Genomic DNA, 16,850 nt, shown 5'->3' with positions numbered 1-16,850 from the left:
AAGGCCATTAAGGACTTGGCATCCAGGAAGCCGATATATGGTGCACTAGCTACTTTGCACTAATCCCCTGTGTGGACATTTTGTTCTCATATGATGCTTTAAAATTTATTCTCCTCTGAAAGTAGAGGTAATTACATAACAAGTGAAACATTTCATATGCTTGGACAACACCCACATTTGAAATTAATGCAAAGTAATTAGCAGGCTCTACATCTGCCTCCTAACTCACTGTACACTAACTTTGCCACACAGGAGGCTTGAAGTCTGCATTTAGAAACTTAACATCATAAATCAGAGCAAAATAAATAAGCCATTCAGATGCTAAAGATAGCACAGGAGAAGGAATGAGTTACCTGATAATGCTCCAAACATTACTACTGGCCTGTGCTCCAACGCCAATCCACTTGTCCGATACAAAATATTGGTGACAGCCTTGGTTCCTAAAATGAGCCAAATCACAGGGCGAACCACTGAAGAGTCGTTCAAAGTGAGATTGTAATTCAGGTCCCACTGAAGGTTGTTCCATAGTCTCCTGTGAAGCATCACCTGTATTGGGAAGGTAAATGTCACTACAGTAATCAGCCATCAAGCTTTACTTCTATTATCAGCAGCCATGAAATTATGCTCTCCTAGGAAAAAAAATATTTTTATGTTACCTCCACTTGTCCATTTCCTTGACTTGAGACACCATGAGCTCTTTCTGCAAGCAGCACCAGCCTTGTGGTATCATCTTCAATGTAGGCAGTCTGGACCACAGGATAATAGTTCTGAAAGCGCACAGTAAGTCATGCAGTGGTAACGTTAACTTCGGTAACAGCAATGGAGAATGAAGATAAGACACAACTGACTTTGGATTACACCTTTGTGCCTACCCGAGCCGCTGTGTTATTCACATACGCCTTGAATGGTCTTCTCTGAATCTGATATCCATTGCTGTCAGTGTAGAGTACCTGCCTGGTGTTCAAATTTGTGCTTGTTCTTAGAACGGCTTCACGATTTAATTCCAAAGGCCCCACGCTGTATTCTTGCTCTATCCTATGGCAAAGTAATTTCCCATCGTAACCTTCTGGTACTGTGTACATCCTGGTATATACTGCGTATATGTAATCCTGAGTGGTAATATTACTACAAAAATGAGAGAAAAGATATGCAGGATTTATCAAGTGGAGCGCTTGATCGGTTGTGTCAAGACTTGCAAATCATTCATGATGTCATCCTACAAATAGACAACTTTCTTGCCTGTTTTCTATATATTTCATGTACATGTAAAATTATTTGTAATTTCAATCAAATTTTCAAACGTACAGATATTCAGCTGGAGTAAACGATAGCCTACAATTTTCTTTAGTGTTGCAAGTGTAAAGAGGACTCTTAATTTGATTAGAGGTTCTATTTATCTCAAAATTAACAAAAAAAATTAAAATAATGATGACTATCAAAGCAACACATTTACGTTCTACAGAATACAGTATTTTTTCAGTGTGGGCAGCATTAATTTTGATGCAGGAATTCCACTGTTTTCCAAAGGTCCTTCTCAACTGCAATCCTTGTACAATGCCATGTAAAGCAAAAGGCATAAATAAAAAAATTAAATAACCAGATTTAAAAGAGGGTGAAGGGGTTATGGACTAACATAATTTTAACACAGAAAAGTAGCTAGTTCATCGGGGGAAGAGTGTCCTGGCGTAGGATTCACCTCCTCTTTCTCTAACTTGCTTGTAAGGAAGATATTCATAGTTATAAAAATAAAGCATTGTGTCCAAATTCCACCCACGTAAGAAGATGTTAGCTGCAATTTTCTCCGAACTATGTGGAATCAGGATCCCAACAGAAGCTGCACTATAAAGTGAACCACAAAAGATAACTCTGAACAATCTTCACCTCCCTCCCTGCAGCAATAGATGCAATTCAAAGGAGGTGCTTCCTCAGCACTACATTTAGCAGATACATGCTAGTTCTTTTGTCTAAGTCCTAAACAGTACACAGAGCTCACTGTTTAGGAGTAACTATACAGAATTAATCTCATACATATCCACAGAGTATTAAACATTCTAGTGAAGTGAAGTTGCAATGGTGTTGTACCTGTAGAAAAACTGCCGTATCTCTGTCATCAAGTTTCCAGAAACCACTTCCAATCCCACTGCTTTTGATACTGGAACAGCTGAAGCATTCGGGGCAAATAAGTAGTTATCTGAAATGGGTCCTCTCATCACATCTCCATTCACATGGTACTCAAGGAACTCCTGGGTCAACTGGACAGTCTGGTTAGTCTCCCTGTGAATCCACAGAAGAGGAAAAATTGTACTACTTACAAACACATTTTGTACATAAAGCTGAACTGCAACAGGAATGAGGTTGGGAATGTAAGAAAAAAAAAAAACACCTTCCTCAAAGTGAATAACTGATTTTACAAGATTTAGGAAATGAGGACAGCAGAGAATTAAAGTGCTTCCCATCAAGACATCTGTCAGTGTGTAAATAAATGGAGTTTCTATGACATTTTACAATTTCGCAAAACAAACATCTTAAGACAGGAGCAACATTAGTTCATTGTTCTGACATAAGAGTCGCTACAGGATCCACCCATTGCACAAAAATGAGGTACATTGCACCTTATTTATGAATAATCACCTTCAATTCACTGACTTTGTAGACAGGTAAATCAGCATGATGCAAGTTTCTGTATTTAGCACTGGCAACAAATATAATGGCAACAGGATAGTAAAATTTACACTAGCTCAGTACCTACTTTGTATTCCTTTCTTTCCTGAAGCTTACAGTTTAGCTATTTGTGACTCCGTATCACGGTCTTTGGAAAGTCATATGAAGGCAATTTAAGATGTTATTGCCCTCAGCTACCTGCTCTGCTCCTCTTTTGGAGCCTTGCTGGCAAAACAGGAAAAATCACTTAGTCTAGAACATAAATTTAAACTGCCAGCCATTTTAGCTAGTGTTAACACAGTGACCTACAAACTGTAATGACTGAGGAGCAAAACATACCCAAGTCTTATCTACTACTCCTGTAGGGCATTTCCAGTGCAGGGGCAGGACCTACACGTTCTAACTGTTGCAGCTAAACTCTACAAGGCTTCACAGTTGAAGATCCCAATTTTCAAATGGGATTTGAATTCAGATTTTTGTCCTCATTATATTTCTTATTATATTCCTCATAGAATCTGGAAAGAGTTAAGATTTGGAGGCACTTTGAAAGTACTCCAGGGCTCTTAATTAAGGCACACCTATACTTTTAAAGCTGATTTTAACTATACTGGACAAGTTCTTGCTCTAGGAGGCAGAATTACGAACAAAAGCACAAAGGTAAAAGAGGTCTAGTAGTCACTAGGCCAATGCCAAAGGGGTTAAATCTTCCATCAGTACATAGCTGACAATCTGAATCCTGAGCAGGCAAAAAGCAGCACAGCTCCACTGGAGCTCAAGGAATTGAAGATAACCTGCAAACCCCAAATCTCACCTCAGTCTTGACTGTTCTTCCATTTTATTTGCCTGAATTTCCTTAGTTAAATCTTTCCTTTCAAAAAGTTTTGTAGTTTCCTACCATAGGAACAACGATGCAGGACTTGCATCTGATTATTAAGAGAAAGCTCTTGCTGTGTCACTTAAGGTTCATTGTATAGTCACAGTGTATGTGCTTATTTTTTAATTTTTAATACAACACACATTCATAACCCTCTTTAGAACTAAAGTACAACGAGATTCTGCTGGTCTACTAGTTATACTGTGATATGTCATCTTAGATCAACTGCATGGTTAAACAGGGCAACAACATTACAGAAATAGTATAGCATCACGCTTATGATGTTTCTTGTAGAAAGGAGGATGTGAACTGGAGATAAAAAAGAATAATTGTAAAGAACATTTTGTTAATTAAGTCTCAGAATTAAGGCACACAATACAGTCTGTGGACTTATCTTACAAAGGGTTTTACAGAATCTGAAACATCATTAAAGACAAGCAGGCAATCTCACCTCTCTGTAATGCTGTGCATTAGATTTGTGTTTTGGTCAAACAAGACCTGGTAGCAGTTGTTAACCACAGGAAGCAACTGTTGACTTTGTTTATCTGCACAAGTTATGTCTTTTCGCTTGTACTTGATCGATCTCCCAATAAATGCAGACTGCTTACCATTCAAGGGTTTAACATGGTATTTTCTGTAGCTCAGACCACTTATTGCAACTAGAATATACAGATCATAGGTAGATCGGGACTCCGCCGAGCTTTGAACCTGTATGTTAACATACACAACAATGCTCCATTACAGAAAGTTAATTAGCAAGGCAACTATCTTCATGTGTTGTAAGCCCTAAATTGCAAAAATTAACTACTACTTTAAAAATAAGTTTCTAAACATGCTGTTCTTATAATTCTCAGTTATAATGCAGATCCGTGTTGCTTTTAATTGGGAGTTTGGTGAACTTGGATTAAGCTTAGCCTTTCTGTGAAGGGAAGAGGGTCACTAAGCAAATTACAAAGTTACATTTTATTATAATGTGAATATGGAATCATAGATCTTGATTTAGATCGCATTGTGAAATGTCTATATGAGCAGAGTTAATCACAAACTAATCAGTCAAGTAACAGAAAAGAGACTGAAACATAAGGAAGGTGACTAGTGCAAGTATGAGAAATCTTGTGGCAACAGGAGGAAGCACCCGGATGTGCCCCCACCCAAAGCAAGGCACACAGAGAGGGAGGCAGAAGCATGTGGCATACTTCTGAACAATTAACAGAACACGAGAGTTACTTAATATCAAAATACCTTAAACAACAGTTTTTAATCATCCTTCAATTACATGTATCCTGCCCATTAATGTTGTATAATTTTATACTACTTTTGGTTTGGGGCAAGAAAACGGGACTAGAGAAATACTGTATGGATTACATGGACAAAGAGAGCGGTTATGACTAACCAGAAATTAAAGCAAGTCATCTGCACCTTCACACTGTGGATTGGCATATGTCCAGTTACCCACACCGCAGACCTCCTAAACTTAGTGGTACCAACAGGGCCTACTCCAGTTCTCTCCCTTCACTGTACAACTCACACATGTGGTGCAGAAGGCAGAGCACTTGCCAAGCCTCAATTCCTCTCACCCACGTCAGGGTTCTGAGCTAAAGATTTCTTTCTCTCAAGAGGAAAATGTGTGAAATCAACATACTTCTGAACAGTACACACTGCAAGAAAAAGACTCCAAACCACCTTCTTATTACTGGTAAAGAGAGTTCATTTAGCCCTAAGTGACTATCCCCATGCATATATGGGTAAGTTCCAGGAAAAGAGAGTATAGACCAACTCTGGAACAGAGAACTTTATCTTTTTAAAATAAAGAATGACAGCTTGATTTCAGGGCATCTTAAATCCTGAAATAAATGTTATAAATACATCTAAATCTCCTCCTAGTCTCTTACAAGGCTAAAGTAATTCAGACAGCAGGACTTCTGGGACGGAAGTGGCTGACAGACAAGTATGACCACATGCTAACTCAAGAGACTGATGGCTTCCAGATAAAGATAGTATGGTCTTATGCTGTTGTCATGTTGTCCTGCTTTGGCTGGGATAGAATCCCAGCCCAGCCATGCTAGGCAGGCCGTTGGCAGTTTCAAGTCAGCCAGGGCAGCTGACCTGGGTTAGCTACAGGGGTAGCCCATCCCATAATGTCATGGTCATTATAAAGCGGGAAGGTTTGCTGAGGAAAGTGAGCTCCTGTGAGGTTCCTCTTGCTCCCCTCCTGGCTTCTCCCTGCTCCTGAGGACTGCTTATTCCTGACAGCTGCATATTCATTTGGCTGAGTATAACTGTATACCTTTGTTGGTATTGGTGCCATGTCATTGAATCTGTTTTCAGTTCAACCCATGGGTCTCCTCTCCTTTTCCCAATTTCCCTTTCTGGCTGGTGAGGGGTCATCAGGTGACAGAGCAACTGCTACAGTTTAGCCCCAGATATGGGCTAAATGTAGGCACATGTATATATGCAGGAACAGCAGATCGCTGTTGTGTATCACTACCTGACTACAATGTGCCCTGATGCACAGTGATAGCCTGTCCTGATTTCGGCTGGGATAGAGTTAATTTTCTTCCTAGTAGCTGGTACAGTGCTGTGTTTTGGATTTAGCATGAGAATAAAGTTGATAATGCACTCATGTTTTAGTTGTTGCTAAGTAGTGCTTATCGTAAGTCAAGGACTTTTCAGTTTTCCATGCTCTGCTGCCAAGGGGGTACACAAGAAGCTGGGAGGGAGCATGGCTAGGACAGCTGACATGAACTAGCCAAAGGGCTATCCACATCATAGAATGTCATGCTCAGTATATAAACTGAGGGGATTTGGCCAGGAGGGGTAATGCTGGGGCATCGGTCAACAGGTGGTAAGCAATTGCATTGTGCATCGCTTGTCTGTCTTGGGTTTTATTTCTCTCTTTTTGTTATCTCCCTTTTCATTATTAAATTTTATTTTATTTATTAAACTGTTCTTGCCTCAACCCATGAGTTTTACTTTTTTCCCCCCGATTCACCTCCCCATTCCACTGGGGCAGGGGAGGAGTGAATGAGCAGCTGCATGGTGCTTAGTTGCTGGCTGTGGTTAAGCCACCACATAGTCATAAGCCACAGATAATGGAAACTCTGCCCAGAACTTGCTGAGCTATCTGGCATCTCAGGGATTGAGAGCATCTAAAATTGTCACAGCTCTTCAGGCCTTACACACAGGAGGCATTCCCACAGGTTTATCAAGTCAGTGATGATCACACACTCTCTACAGCAGATGCTCCTGAGAAAGGTTAATGTTAGCTTTCACTTGAGGCCACTTTCTTCTCTCCCACGGAACAGCTGGCCTTGTCTTGGAGCTTGGCCATGACAGAATGATATGTCATATGGCAGCTGACTGCCCCCAGTACCTTTTGGGCTTGTAAATAAGACCTACATTTCTTAAATCTCCCCTCCTCTCCAGGCAATCTATCAGTTGTACAAATAGGACTGTCAATTGTAGGGCAGGGCCTCAACCAAAAAGGCTTTATTGTAAACTGGTTTTTATAGAAAGAAAAGCAAGATAAGAAGTGCCAGGTCATACAGCAGGCATGCAAAAGACAAACCAAACACACTAGAAGAGCAGGAAGTCCTTTCAGACATTAAGACAAAAAAACTCTAGTTGAGAGAACAGACAAAAAAAAAAAATCACTGTAAGGAGTACTAGGAAAATCCCAGTTTGAACTAATACTTGTTTTCACTGTAACACTATATATTACCACACTTTGACAGGAGGTAGGATCAAGACAGTGAAAGCTGACAAGTGAAAGAAAAGCAACTGAAAGAAACAAAGCTGAAGTACCTGTGCTGGTACAGAATGTCCCAGTTCATCATATACACTCATTGCCAAGTGGCTGACGGAAACTGTGACAAAAGTAGTGATGTTCCATGCCAGTGGATTATAGACAACAACATACTGGTCAACATCTGTAGCACCTTTGTGCACACAAACAAAGCTATCAGTCACTAAAACTATGTATTTTTAAAATCTGATACTAAAAAGTATTTGAGAGATCTGTTTAGGTACAACCATCTTACAAAATTTTAACAAAATCCTGCAGTAAAATTTCATGATTGAAAAAAGGAAAACATTTTATAGGACTTCATAAAAGCCTCTTCTGCTTTATTCCTCTATTCTTTACCCAATAAAAAGACACTGTGTCTTCAGAAAACGACACCTGAATTGAATGTAAATGCATTTAGTGAAAATAAGCAGCTTACCACAACTCATTGTCACGCAGTATTAACTTTATCAGAGTTACACAGAAGATCAAATGAGAAGCCTAATCTAAAAACAACCCTGTAAAAAACCAAATCAGTCTGTTGCACAGCCCACGGCACTACTTACATTTGACAGTTTAAAAAGTTTCCAAAGGAAAGATAAAAGGGAATGTACAGTCTTTGGAATAGATTCCTTAAAATTCCTTTACATTTTTTACACAAGCTTGCAGTACACTATGGCAAGAACATTTCTTAATGTGACTGTGCTTCTTACTGCATAATCTTATGCTGCATAGTAAGGTTAGTTTAGTAATTATCCCCCATCAGCACCTCTTCCTCCCCCGTTATACAGTTGAGGTCTGAGGCTGGGAGCCAGGTCTACTCTATGCCCTGGGGCAGGGCTCTGCCGAACATCAGTTTAAAGGTCCCGGTTTCAGATGCTTGAGATCCAAGAGCTCATAAATTCATCTGAGTTTGCCTCAGGTCTAGCAGGTCTCATAAGGCAAACAGGATTTTCCAGCCGTGGTTCACAGAACTTGGGTCAAACATAGCATGTTTACTGTTTTGGAGGAAAACATGATACCTTTCTTAAGTTAGCCTGAAAATTGGAAAAGCTGTTAAAGAGTACCTGGTATTCCTGAGTCTTTATTGTAAACAGAAGAATAGACCTCTCTGTTCTTCTTCGCGTTGTTCATGTCAAAGATTATGGAAGCCATTAGCTTCTTTACGTTGAACATCCCATACATCAAGTTATTCACGTACATGTCCTTTACCTTGGGAGACTCTGTGCCTGTTATACCATCGTGGTGCTGGACCTTACATTTAAGAGTAGTTTGAAAGGTCAAAATGCAACAGGATGACAACTTCAGGTTTGCATTTGTATTAACATGGTCCACTAACCTTCAGATATGCAACTTAAAATAGTAACGTATTACAGCTATATTCACAGATTCAAATTTTGCCTATTCCAAGTTGCTATATATAGAATGAAACGGTCAAAGACAACATGCACGCAGATTTCCCTCTAAACATATTCCTATAATATTTACAAATTACTACAGTTACATACTTAGAGGAAAAAAAATACAAGTTACCAAAAACAACAACGCAGCAAAAATACTGTAACAAGACAGGCTTTTAATTTCCTACTAAGATCTGGTCAATAACTTTGGTGACAAAATATTTATTACCAGCAAAAGCAGTGAGGCCTCTAAATGATTAATGGTATGAGGCTGATCACACAGCTGCTGTACTTTGAAGAAACAAATCTGTCCTTCCTCTTCTAACTTGCAGAAGTAGAGATTATCAGTAGTTTCCAGCTAGTTAATTTTTGTTTGTTTATTTTTAAAAACCACTTTGTAATAAAACTAACATTAAGAAAAGGAATTTCTTTTCTTACTTCTTTTCTTCAAACATGCAATGTTTGCAACCACATACTCTTTCACCAGCTGAAAAAAACATTTGCCAGTAAACACGTCTTGAATGCATGGCTAAGGGGCTGAAGTCATGTTTCAAGACAGTTTTTTGAAAAATTGCTTTATTTTTATTTACGACTTGGCTAAAGGGGAAAGTTCTTTCTAAACACATAAAAAAAGCAACCTCAAGACACTCCAGCTAAAATGCTTAAGCAAAGCTTTGACTTTAGGCAATAACATTTTAATTCAAATTTTAAAAATAAAACAATCTTTACCTCTGAAACTGCCCATCTAAGGCTCTGAAGTTGCTTTAAGGCTTCACATTTGCAAATAGAACTCGCTGGGTGTTTCCGGACATACTGTGTGAAAAAGGACTCTCCAGCATAAAGCAGTGAACTTGCTCTCCTTGCGATTCCTTTTAATGTGCTCCGAGAAGTATAAAACCCAGTCCACGCTTGAAATGGCTCTGTTAAGAGTTGAGCAGCTCCGATGAGTGTCAAAATACCATTTCAGTTATCACTTGTTTGCTATTTATTAGGCTACTACTCTACAGCTTCTTACAAGAAACCTGCTGTTGGTTTACACAGCCATCAAACGGAATAGTCATAAGCCCTACACAGAAACACAGCCACAAATGTGCACTTTGGAAAATGACAATCTTTTGTACAGGCCTAGTAACGTGAGCGTTGATACAAACCTGTTATCAACCAAGTTAACCTGTGTTTGCAGAAATTTCTTTGTGGATCTGCACAAAACAACTTTAGAATTTTCACCAAAGCATATTTTATTATTCATTAATAAAGAAAGTGGATTATAACCTTTGGTTACTGCTTGATTCAAGCTCTCTACAAATCCCTTTGACTAAAAGGGGGGTGGGTGGGAATATCTTAAGTTTCATTTCCTCTGTAAAAACAATGATCTGATAACATGACTCCAAACCACTGCAGTGCCTCAAACTACATCAAAAGATGCCCTCAAGTGGTCAGTGGAAAGTATTTCAACAGTTAATTTGTGCTATGTTCCAGGATCCCATAGAGTAAACTAGGAAAACAAGTCTTTGTTTTTAAAACCTCCAAATCTCTACTTACGGGGGGTTTTATTGTTGTTTAGGTGGGATTTTTTTTAAATATAACACTGATAAATAGTTTTTCCAGAGAGAAGTTGCAGAAAGTGCTTTATAAAGTGCATATATGTAACTGTAACAATCTGCTATCAGCCTAGGATCAAAGGCGACAATTAAAAACCAGGATCTTTCACTCAAAAACTCCAGGACAAATTCTTTTTGGCCTGAAAAATGTTACAAGTTCAAACAGATTTAATCCCATTTCTGTTTTCAAGGTTACAAGCAGAAGAGTTAGATATGCATACTAACACAGTACAATGAATGCAGAGTAGAGAAAGGAAATACTTATCTGGGACTTAAAACTTGAGTTTCCAAGGCATATGTCAGAAGTGACACTGAGCCCAATAAGTGACTCATAATAAAACGGCACAGAAACAATGAGAGAGGATTAATCATCAAGAAGCAAAATAGTATGTGGGAGAAAGTGCACTCAAATCTATACTGCAATCGCAAGGCACAAGTAAGCCGTTTGGGAAAGAAATTGCATCTATGTGTGGGCACCCACCTAGAACACTGAAGGTGCTGCTATTACGCAAGCTAATGGCAATCAACTACTGCTTGTAAATTATGCCAAAAGATACAGGTAAGAACCCAGATGTAAAAGGATATTAGCACATAAAACTGGCAGCGCATTTATCATCAAGTTGTTAGATATGACATGATCCCTAGAGGGAGGTGAGGGATCAGTCTGTGCAATGATTCATAGGAAGCGACGGTTATTTTTATTAATGTAAAAGTTAACGGAAATGTTACAGATTATTGGATGTATATGCTAAATTTGGGTTGTAATAGTCTGAGATACACATCCACAGTGCCAAAAAAATGTGATAGTGGTAGCTACAATTATATAGAAAGGTATTTTAATGATACCAATGATATTTCAAAGATAATCCAAGCAATGAAACAAATTAATGAGTTCAGAAACTGAGAAGTTATCTGTGTCTTCTCTCTGCATACTTCGATATAAGGCCTAAAAGGGTAAACTTACTGGTGAAAAGGATTAAAGGGATATTTGGTATAGTGTGCCTTCTTTCATGTTCCCAGTACTTTTCAGCTCTGCTTGAAAAGCTAAAGGTAGTGCAGCAAGTAAGAAGCAAGCAAGCAACAAGCAGCTGCAATGAATTTGCATCACATCATACTACGAAATTTCAGAAATACAGGCAGTATTTTTAATTTTTGAGACTGCAGTTATAACAGTTTTTTCCCCCACAACATAAAACTGTTTTCTTTATTGAAAGAGACAAGACTTTCTTCTAGAGCTACAAGAGACTTCCGGGGTTCATCTACATTAGTATTTTGTTTGGATGAGGAACATGCTTTTGAAGTGAACCTACCAGTCAGCCTTACAGAGTATGCTTCGCTTTATATAAAAGATTGGTTTTGGAGCTCACAAACTGTATTCCTCATGGTATGTAACAAGCATTAATGGGCATTCAGTTCATATGACCAGATTATATACAATTTTCTTGGAATTACACAGAGTGTGGACATCAACTCCTCAGCACCGCCTGTTTCACTTTGACCACTCCTATTCTACTGTACTAATAAAGAAGTGCCCTAAGAGCTTTCAGATTGCCTTGGTCCCTTGGTTACCTGCCTCACTTCTTCAGACATTTGTAGATTACTCTATGTTGCATCTCCGATCTCTACTCTAATCTATGCATAATCCAGCTCTAAAGCCAGTACAATGGCTTTATTTGGCCATGCATCCACCTGTTTCTAGGTATCTTTCAGTTCATCTGTTTCCTTTCAGTTCCCTGGATCCTGGAGCGCTGTGTCCTTACTACAGCTCATTTTTGGTGAAGAGGAGGAGAGGTGCAACATGCACATCTAATATTGTAGAATACCTAGGAGACTACAGGTTATTTGTGCATGCTAATGTGTGGGAGGCAGAAAAAAAGAATGAATTCCAAGTTAAATGTCAAACATGAAACAAATAGTCAAATCTGTATTTGAAGCAGAACAAGTCCTAGGATCTCAGCTTTAGAGAGTTCAGACAGGACCTCTCCAATGTCATGAGAAATTTCTTGTATTAGCTGTGCTGGTACACCTCTGCAAAGCACCTTTGCTATCACTGCTGTCTGCTAACCAGTTTGCAGTGTGTTACATACTTCGCAGTCTTTTTTTCCTTCATCCATCCACTGAAATATCTTACTGAGTTTCAGCCAGGTGGCCTAGGCCACCAGGTTTAATTCATTGCTCACTGTCTTCACTGTAACAGAATCTGATTAGTGCAATATCTATACATTGCTTCAGGTCATTAAAAAAACTTGCATGATACTACACACATGAATGCACGTTGTGCTTAGCTTTCCTTTGCAGTCAAGATCTTGTTAATTGAAAGACAGCAAAACAAAAGCCTCAAGTTAGACTTCTTGCCCCGTTTGCCTATTTCTATTTTCTTTCGGCGTCTCTTCTTCCACCCGTTGCTTCCAACGGTTCCAAAGAAATGTTCCAGTAACTGCCCTATCACCTTATACCACTAAGTTGGGATCAGCTTGTCTATTTGATGACGCCTGGTAGTGTAAATAAATGTTATAAGGAGATCGTGTTTTTCCTCTTACTTTATTTCTCATTTTCTCAATTTCCCTTTATTAAAATTTTAAATATGCACATTTGAGGCAGACATTAGGCAGTTGTGAATTTAATTACCTGTTGAATATGGTAGAAAGTCTTGGGAGTCCCGAATTTCCCATGTAAGGTTTCTGCTATAAACTGCTCGGAAGTAATCACCAACAGTGGCATACTGGACGGTCACTCCAAACTTGTCAGAATGCTTGTTAATATAATCCAGCAACAGATCCATGTTGAAGTACTGAACAGATGCATTAAAGAACTGTTTGTCACAGCCCTGAAATTCCAAAAACAGAACAGCCAGATTACTTTGGGTCATGTAATTTAGAAGGATCTTTTATAACACTAGTCTATGTCAAAGCAATATTTCTTTTGACTTTGACCGCCCGTATAAAAGTTATTTGTTACAAAATGTCAAGAATGGGTAGGGATACTCGCACAGATCAGCTGATAACCAACCAGCATTAAAGACAGGGATAAGTGTGTTGACACACCATATTGTGCAAGAGCATGGAATTCCGCAGTAGCAATTGGAAAACACATGCATACATGCCTGGAAAGATGACCTTTGTTTCTTGTCACACTGCATTTCTCCCACTTTAGCAGCAAATAAGGAAGTTCTTAGTTTCTGCTCTTAAGAATGCTTACAGCTTTAGAAGTGCTGAGGACATGATATGAAACAAAGCAATCTGGACAGAGATTCCTATAATATGAACATCACACAACGCGTTGCTGATGCCCCATCACGACAGCAGACTATAGTACATCTGATAGTCATCCAAACAGTTGAGAGGTGACGTATTAAAGCTTTTTTTTTTTTTGAGCATGTTTGCACAATTGCAGTCTGTTACAGACTATCTGCACATATAAACATTTAAAAAAAAAGACATAACTAATCATCCCTTTGTTCAAGTACAATGCTGTACAGGAAAATGAGTCAGCCATGGCACCACACGTATTCTCACAGTATCACTATTACAGTATAGGCATCAATCTGAAGCACAGTAACATGCTAAGAAACCTTCTTCACATAAAAAGGCCTAACTGAAACCTTCCAACACTGACACCAGCTTAATGCGTCCTCATCTTCATGTCTCTGTGCTTGAGATGCACAATTCAATCCTGGTCTCATTTTCAAAATAAGGATGCTCTCATCAATTTGCCTTCAAAGTTTAGCAGATGCTTGAAGAAATGGCCAAGGAGACTCTGTTTTCTTTGCAATCCCATCTTCCACCCCAACCTTCACCCGATGAGTTCAAGGAGTTAAACACGATGAGCTGAACCCATTCAACTCATGAATGAGTTGAACCTGATGAGTTCAGTTGAACTCAGAGCTGATTACTCTCCCCTCTCTTTCCCAGACATGAGTGCCACCCCCATCCCTTCCCCATTTCCTAGGTGTTTCAAGTAAGGTCACTGCCTGTCCCTCAGACCTAACAGAGTAAGTCACTGACCAGAAAACTAGAAGTTCTACTTCCAAAACAGAAAAGTTCTGAGATACCCCAATCTTCTGCATGCTTACAGCAGAAACTGGAAAACAATTTCAAACTGGAATGAGCTACTAAAATATATCAAACCAAATACTTAAAAGTACAGCAGTCAGTGCAAACCAGACTTCCTAATATTGAGGCCAGATAAATTTGTGGGGAAGAAGTAATATGTTTACCAGTCAAAACTACTACTTATTTATGGAGCACTACTTTCAACTCATGAGGCAAGAAGACTTCCTCATAAAAAGTAGACACTTTGCTGGTAGACTCCACTTACACCAACACAGAACATAGTAGCTGAGGAGCACTGTAGCTCTGTAGAACAAGGACACCCAGGAGAATCTGCTGTAGGTAGTCATCACATCCACATCCTGAACAAAACTTAGCACAGAAACGCTATACACTACTGTACAGTTCAGTCTTACAGGCCAAGAAAACACCTCAAGGACCGGTTCCAGCCCTTAAGACAATTCTATACCCCCTTCTACATCTGCTGCTATGGCCTCTAGGGAAGCAGGTTTCAACTTTTAAACTGCCCCACAGCCCAATGCCTCCTCCTGCACAACTAGGTGCTTCAGATCATAAACAAACACTTGTTTGTCCATATAACTTATCACAAAAGTGCCAACACTCTAGATGTGAGGTCTGACCTTAAATGGGAAGGTGTGTATTCCTGATTTTTTAACTGAAGGGAAAAAAAATAATATGCAAGTAATACCGAAAAAATAGCTAAGCTTAGCTATAGAGGTATCCACACATCTATTTCTCTCTACTTCTTTACATAATATTATGAATGAGTTACAACTTTTATTACTTAGTTTAAAGCTTGTTATCACAAGCTCACAAATCAGGAAGTCAGAGACTAAATTTTCTTACATTTCTGCAAAACTACAGGTTTGGAATTTATTTGTACTATCCAAAACTCCCTCCTTTCCATTTCAGCATAACTTTCACTACAGCACTACTACAAAGTATTACATTCCACTTCTCCCCTCAACCTCTAAAAAAATAAAAAAAAATCAATATAAGCAACAGTGTGACAAACACAGGAGAAAAACAAATCAGTGACTCAAAGCTGCAGTCAGAAAACGTTTGCTCTCTTTGTAACAGATACTGTGGTGAAATAGCCACCTTAAGAACACACATCATCTTTTAATATGGTAATTATGAGACTTACGGCATTCATCAAAATTCAAAAACAGACTGTACATTAAGTTTAGGCAAAGTTATTCTTTTCTAAGGACTCAAAAACAGTGAGATCATATCAGTGCTATGTGTACATGTAGGATGTAATTAACACAACATATTACTGAAAAAAGTGTTTGGATCAAGCTGGAATATGCTTATGTTTCTAACTAAAATACAAAGATTGTATAAGAATATTATTACACATCAGTTAGAAAAGATCTTATCTACCTAACGTGTAGGTAAATTTTCTTGTACTGCTATCATTTTTGTCAACAGAGAGTTATGTTGGGCTAAGCAGTTGTGTAAAAAGATCATTTCAATAGGCAAAACATGGAAAGAAAAAAAGGAAGCAATATTGCAATTGTATCCTTACAATTTTGTGGTATTTCTTTCTATATTAAGTAGGGTGGAAGACTTGGTGGACACTCGCAGACTGCACAAGGAAGTTCTAGTTTTAAAAAATTGTTACTAATCAGTCATTTGGACCCCGCTTATTAGAAAAAACACTTTACTAGCACGTGTTTTGTACCTGCATTTTTGCAGAACATACTGTAGCAAAGTACCATCTATCTACCATCCATCCTGTAGGTGTACTTGCCACTTCTAAAGCAAATGCTGATCATGCACTTACCCATGGCCACAAAACATCACTCGTTCGGAACCAGGCCGCTCTCTCCTTAATGTTTGCCACCATGGTTTGTGCATACAGATGGATGTTAGTATCTGTAACAGGGAGACTCATGTTTGGATAAATACCATCTTTTGGTGGATCTGGGAAAGCTGCAATTCCATTCCAGTAAAATCCTGATCTAATTAGAAGAAGAAAACAATACAAAACACGATTTACTCAATTGGGAAAAGCACATCAAAAGACGCTGGGATAAAATGCAGACAGACAGGGAACAAGAAGGAAAAAAATTCAGTTTATATTCATTGCTAATATTTGGATTTTAGTGTTTATTTGGAGGTGGAAGTAGACGGAAGGTTGTCCAGTTTTCTTTTCACACTGTGCAACTTTCCAAGTCCCTGCTGCTTGCTGGCACAGAATAAAGGAATCATAGCAAGCTTTGTAACAATGAGGATGTTCCCCTAAGTAGACTTCATTTACAAAGAGTATTTTACTGGATAAGCCAGTGAGCAAAATAAAGTTTGCAAAAGCTCTTGGGGTTTTTTGTGTGTGTCCCGTGTGTCCGTCCGTGTCCCGTCCCCCCCCCCCCCCAAAGTAAATGGAAAATTTTAGTTGCTTCATTTTATATACATATAACAAATGATTTTGGCCTAATATAACACTGAAAATCTCCC

General features: G+C 38.8%; 1 protein-coding gene across 1 annotated transcript in view; it reads right to left on the bottom strand.

Moving 5' to 3' along the window:
• Positions 1–16,850, bottom strand: part of MAN2B2 (mannosidase alpha class 2B member 2) — a 32,813-nt gene that overhangs the window by 2,939 nt on the left and 13,024 nt on the right. The window contains exons 6-15 of the mRNA XM_086464832.1: positions 16,180–16,357; positions 12,949–13,147; positions 9,449–9,639; positions 8,387–8,573; positions 7,340–7,473; positions 3,987–4,243; positions 2,083–2,274; positions 873–1,125; positions 657–767; positions 354–546 (exon numbers count right to left, since the gene is read on the bottom strand). Of these exons, the coding sequence (XP_086320958.1) occupies positions 354–546; positions 657–767; positions 873–1,125; positions 2,083–2,274; positions 3,987–4,243; positions 7,340–7,473; positions 8,387–8,573; positions 9,449–9,639; positions 12,949–13,147; positions 16,180–16,357 (1,895 nt within the window). The remainder of the gene's footprint in view (positions 1–353; positions 547–656; positions 768–872; positions 1,126–2,082; positions 2,275–3,986; positions 4,244–7,339; positions 7,474–8,386; positions 8,574–9,448; positions 9,640–12,948; positions 13,148–16,179; positions 16,358–16,850) is intronic.

Source organism: Leptosomus discolor, chromosome 4 (genome assembly GCF_034619465.1).
Source record: "Leptosomus discolor isolate bLepDis1 chromosome 4, bLepDis1.hap2, whole genome shotgun sequence".
NCBI lineage: Eukaryota > Metazoa > Chordata > Aves > Leptosomiformes > Leptosomidae > Leptosomus > Leptosomus discolor.
This window is presented reverse-complemented; position numbering and strand designations above follow the sequence as displayed.